The following is a 6000-nucleotide window of genomic DNA, read 5'->3' on the forward strand; positions in this document are numbered from 1 at the left end:
AGACTAAATGAGCATTTATGCTTTCACAATGTGAAGTGGCACCGCTGCAAGGACTGCTTTTTGTCACATTTCTGAAGGTCAGCCGTAACCATTCAGATGCAGTGTGCTGCAACCTACTAAAGGAACAGCAATAGTAAACTTCTCCCTAAATACAAAAATGCCTTTTTGTGGTTTATAATACCGCACAAATCAAGTACTTACACTTCTGCTCTGACATCTCTCCAGCATGCTTTGGGAAATACTGTAACTATGGACCAATCTTCGAAACTCTGGCAGGTGGAAGAGAGACTGAAAGGAATGGAAGAAAAGGTAATCATGATTTAAGAAAAAAAAAAAAAAAAAAAAAAAAAAAAAAAAAAAAAAAAAAAAAAGGAACCACCAAGGATCTCAACTATAATATTGAAATATCCCCCTTTTCATTTCAGATCTATTTTCTTCAGATTCAGCAAAGGAAAGAAACATGAGCAGGGATGATTAACAACTCAGCAAATGAGTGGCCAGCAGATGATACAGCAAGAGAATGGGAAAGTCAAAGCTGAACTCCAAGCAAAACCACCAAATGCACAGATATACAGTGTATAGTATAAGGAAACAGCTTAACATGACATGGTATTTGCATTTATGCCCATTCAGTCCTGAGATTTTATACAGCTCAGCCACATGACACATGCGTGTTGATGACACCTTAGTCCCAAGACTGGTGAAAGGGCCAACCAGGAACAAATGAGGACGAAAAAAAGAAAAGCATCTACTTTAATACCTGGAGCCTCACAGAAGAGTCTTGCAGAATCTACTGACCCTCCCTGGTCCGACCAAACGTGGAGCAAAATAAATGCATCATGGCCTCCACCCTGGGAATATTTATCCAAATAGGGGGAGAACAAGGGAAGACATCTGCAAATCAGCCACAGAAGCAGGACCAGGGGCGGACTGACAACTCATGGGCCCCCCGGGCAATGGGAGATTATGAGGCCCCCCGGGGCAATGGGAGATTATGAGGGCCCCCCCGGGCAATGGGAGATTATGAGGGCCCCCCTGGGCAATGGGAGATTATGAGGGCCCCCCCGGGCAATGGGAGATTATGAGGGCCCCCCCGGGCAATGGGAGATTATGAGGGCCCCCCCGGGCAATGGGAGATTATGAGGGCCCCCCGGGCAATGGGAGATTATGAGGCCCCCCCCCGGGCAACGGGAGATTATGAGGCCCCCCCCGGGCAACGGGAGATTATGAGGCCCCCCCCCCGGGCAACGGGAGATTATGAGGCCCCCCCCCCGGGCAACGGGAGATTATGAGGCCCCCCCCCGGGCAACGGGAGATTATGAGGCCCCCCCCCGGGCAACGGGAGATTATGAGGCCCCCCCGGGCAATGGGAGATTATGAGGCCCCCCCGGGCAATGGGAGATTATGAGGCCCCCCCGGGCAATGGGAGATTATGAGGCCCCCCCGGGCAATAGGAGATTATGAGGCCCCCCCGGGCAATGGGAGATTATGAGGCCCCCCCGGGCAATGGGAGATTATGAGGCCCCCCCGGGCAATGGGAGATTATGAGGCCCCCCCGGGCAATGGGAGATTATGAGGCCCCCCCGGGCAATGGGAGATTATGAGGCCCCCCCGGGCAATGGGAGATTATGAGGCCCCCCCGGGCAATAGGAGATTATGAGGCCCCCCCGGGCAATAGGAGATTATGAGGCCCCCCCGGGCAATAGGAGATTATGAGGACACACAGTATACACAGACATGTTTCTTTTGGCTGAGAAGGTACTGGAGAGGTGGGGCAGCTATAATCTCTGGAATTTTAGACTAAAAGGATGTCGGTAAGGGACATTACAGAGACAGATGTAAAACACACAGATTTTTACATACTGTCCCTGGTTTTACTGAGGCTGGCAACCCTGATGGGGACCCCCTAGTGGCCCAGGGCCCTCGGCCATGCACGAGTAGCCAAATGGTCAGTCCGTCCCTGAGCAGGGCCTACTGTATACCCAAGAAAATGATGTACCTTGAAGGCCTCAAAGCATACACTACCCCTGGCAGGGAGCACCTGCAGCAGGAATCCAGTCTGTTTCGTATGCAGACAACCCAGAAAGGAAGCCCTCTATCATTTTTATTGACCACACCGGAGATGAGGAGCACCTAGGTGCACAAACATCTCCCTCTGGAATCTAGCTCTCTTCAACTGGTAGTCTCCACACCAATGTACTATCTTTTGAGGAAATAGGGAAGCTGGGAGGTCGTACTCCGTGTCCTCCAGTGTAGGTAGCAGGCTACTTGTCACAGCAAAACTCCCATTGTTTCCTGTCCTGAAGGCTAAGGCACTGCAACACCTAGATGATTGCCCAACCCAGGAAGCTGAAGTAAGGTCCACTGAGGAAGGGACATTTCTTCTGTTTTAAATAGCCAGAGTAAAGCCCCAGGTATGCAGAAACACAAACAAATGGGGTCCCCCTGAGGTGTGGGGAAGACAACCTGAAGAAAACAATGGGTTACACCAGGCACTGCCTGGTCTATAGAAACAATATGGTTGTCTTGCTCACAGCCCAAGCCCATAGCAATAGCGAGGAGGGCAAGAAAGACCATCAGCAAGGATAGGAGGAAGAATATCCAGACAAGGGGTTCCTCAACTACCTCCTAAGAGGGGAAGGGATGAACTCCATGAATGTTAATAAAGGATCCAATGGCACACAGGGCAAGAGGACCAAGGATGCATTCATTTGTACAGTAGCACAAGGGAGATGGTCATGAGAAACTGAAAGAGGTGCTAAATACAAGGGGTTAGTCTATGGGCTAAAAGGGAAATCATGTGCACCCAAAATGCCAGAGAGGCAAACTACCCAAGACCCCCTCAGAATGAAAAATCACCCCCACTTTTAGGGTTTAGCTGCTGCCTGCAGGCTAAGGGCGAGTCAGGCTCTAAAGGCCTCTGAAGTAGATGAAGATGATCCCTCTGCCGACCTCCTATGTTAAGGCAGGAGCACACCCCGGCTGCCCGTAGCATTGCCAATCAGTGTTAAAAGCAGGGCCAAAAAGACAATGTTATTGAGGGTTCATTGAGTCAGATACACCTTGGAGGGAGCATCAATGTCCCAACTAATCAGAATGCTCTGCACATCTATACAGGCACCAAAACCATACGAGACAAGTTTAAATGCTTGCAACAAGCCATCAGGACAGAAAACCACAAAGCTCCAGACATTTGCTCCGTCTAATCCAGGGTCCTACCCCAGTAGGGGAGAAAGCCTTTTTGGAGGGGGGGATCAATCCCATGACAGATTAAAGCGAATATTTTTTTTTTTCTGATACCAAGTAACTCCTCCCCCCCCCCCCCGCTGCAACAATGCGTGAGTTGGGTTCATCTGTGGCGGAAGGACTAACCAGGTCAATGTACGCAGAAAGTGAAACCACAGACTGGAGATCCACATGGTGCTTCACAAGCAGGAGCAGCAGCAGGGTGGGGTCTCTAAGCTGAATGGCAGTAAAAGGCTTACAATGCATGTGGCGCAGCACCCAGTGCATGACATCAGGGCTCAGGCAGTCTTTACAATAGCAAAATTGGTGATGACGGGAATTTGTTCCTCGCCGCTTACACCAGTACACCTAATGATTTACACAATGAGGTAGCTCCCAATGTTTCAGCCTTAAAGTGATACTAAACACACTCTGTTTAATTGACATGGTCTATTCTATTTCTGTATGGGGATGATGGCACTGTATTTTAATAAAAAAAAAAAAAAAAAAGTCTCATGTACCATTTTCCTAATCGATACCCAGCTGTCATTACCCAGATCTTTCTGTAAACATAAGCAGGAGGAGCTTCTAGTTCTCTGCTGCTGGTCACATGTTAAAAAAAAAAAAAAAAAAAAAAACTGCATTTGGAATAAAGTAAAAATAAATAAATATCAACAAACCGTTTTAAATTGTCATTACATAAGAGGGAAGTGAAGCCTCCATCAATGCACATGTAACATCCCACCCCCATTGTGTTTAGCTGGTTAGTGGTCATGGAGGAGGAGGGGAGGGAGTGGGCTGTCATTTACCACTGTGTATCCAACCACATGTGTGACTCTCTAGTCACATGGGATGCTCACCTGTAATAGGGAGGAAATGCTCAGCATAGAAACTCACTGAAAACTGAGCATGTGCAGAGTATGCCAACACTGCTCTGAAAATTCCCTAGACAAATTGGGGGCATGGACAGGAGGTGGAGATAAGGAACAGCAGGATCAACCAGGTTTCTTGCAGAATACAAAAAAAAAAACAAAAAAAAAAAAACCTTCACAGTGACCGAGTATGAAAAGCATGTAATACAGCATTTGACCGTTTTTATAATGTAGGTTTAGCGATACGTTTAAAGCAGTAGTAAAGTCAGAAGGCTTTTTATTTTATGCATTAAGATAAAAACCTGTGTGCAGTAGCCTCCCTCAGCCCCCCTCTTACTTGAGCCCACTCTAGATCCAGCAAAGTCCACGACTGCCTCAGCCATCCAGGACTCCCCTCTTTATAGGCTGAGAGACAGCAGTGGCACCATTTGCTCCCGATGCCATCAAAGTCAGATAGCCAATGAGGAGAGAGGTGGCGGGTAAAACCACAGCTCCGTGTCTGAATGGATACACAAAGCTGGGGTGCCCCCATAGCGAGCTGCCTGCTGTGGGGGGAACTCAAAGGGAGGGAGGTGCCAGGAGATCCGAAGAGGGACCTAAGAAGAGGAGGATCCGGACTGCTCTGTGCAAAACCAACTGCACAAAGCAGGCAAGTATAACTATTTTTTTCAATAAAAATAAGAAACAAGGAGGAGACTTCACAATCACTTTAAAGTTGAAGGTTCCATGCACACTAGAATTGTTTATGTTCCTAGAAGCCAATGGTGTCATCCTATGTGTCCATGCACACTACCTTTATGCCAGAAGCATTTTTTTTTTCAAGCTTGAGCGTTTAGCAGAAAAAAAAAAAAAATAGTTTGTTTTTGTGTCCCCATTAGGGAGATTTATCACCTAAAGTGAAAGACAATGCCACGTTTTTTAGGACCCCCGCAGAACAGCAAGAGGAAATCTCCCAGGATTCTCACACTTTGGAGGGATTTCCCATCACTTCTTGTTTTAGCTATGGGACAAGTAAAGAGAAATCTCCCTACTCAGACACAGTTGGCAAAAAAAAAAAAAACCTCCCTATCCTAAATGTAAAAATGCCTTTAGTTGTACTTTAACAGCCTTACTCACAAAGTACACAGAGATAAGGTCAGACGTGGGGCTGAGCCACAGCCCTGAACGTGGAAAGTGTTGTGTAGCCAAGACACACATTACACTCAGGTCAGGAAAGTGCTACAACATAGAGCCCAGAGACCGGGGGGGGGGGGGTCACATTCCGGCTGAAGGTCACATTCCTCACACATCAAGTACAGCCGAGTCCAGGTACAGCCGAGTCCAGGTACAGCCTCCAAAGCTAGGCTGAGGAAACATCCCTCACACATCAAGACTGAAGGTCACCAGCTGAAGGCTCCGGCATCAAGGCTCAAGGCTGAAGGTCACCGGCTGAAGGTCACATTCCTCACACATCAGGTACAGCCGAGTCCAGGTACAGCCGAGTCCAGGTACAGCCTCCAAAGCTAGGCTGAGGAAACACTAATCTGGATATCTGCTATATAGAGACAACTCCAGCAGTACAGCAGCAAGAAATCTTGACTGAAGTCAGAGGAAAAAAAAAAAAAAACACACAAAACAGAAATGCTATCAAAAAGTAGTCCAAGTTTCCTAAACAGAGATGAAGAAAAAGAGTCAAATATATTGAACACTAGCAAAACTGAGGCATGCTGGGTAGAAGAGGGTTTATATGGGGACTGCTAACGAAGTGCAGCATTACAAAGAAGAAAAAGGAGGGTGCAAACACCATGCGCTTTACCTTCAACTCCGTGTTCAATTTAGAGCCAAGGAAGGGGACCCGTCTCCTGAAACGCATCAGCTTTCCAACTGCGAATATTGGATATCCACCATGCTGGAGTTGTGATTT

At 47.5% G+C, this 6000-nt stretch overlaps 1 protein-coding gene across 1 annotated transcript in view; it reads right to left on the minus strand.

The window, feature by feature from the left end:
- The window catches only part of USP28 (ubiquitin specific peptidase 28), a gene marked incomplete in the record, with an annotated part of 144235 nt that overhangs the window by 101340 nt on the left and 36895 nt on the right, over positions 1-6000 (minus strand). Inside the window, 1 exon segment of the mRNA XM_077458138.1 lies at positions 202-288. Within this exon segment, the coding sequence (XP_077314264.1) occupies positions 202-288 (87 nt within the window).

This window comes from Lithobates pipiens, unplaced genomic scaffold, assembly GCF_037356315.1.
Source record: "Lithobates pipiens isolate NorthernLeopardFrog02 unplaced genomic scaffold, aLitPip1_a1.2 Scaffold_27, whole genome shotgun sequence".
Classification (NCBI taxonomy): domain Eukaryota; kingdom Metazoa; phylum Chordata; class Amphibia; order Anura; family Ranidae; genus Lithobates; species Lithobates pipiens.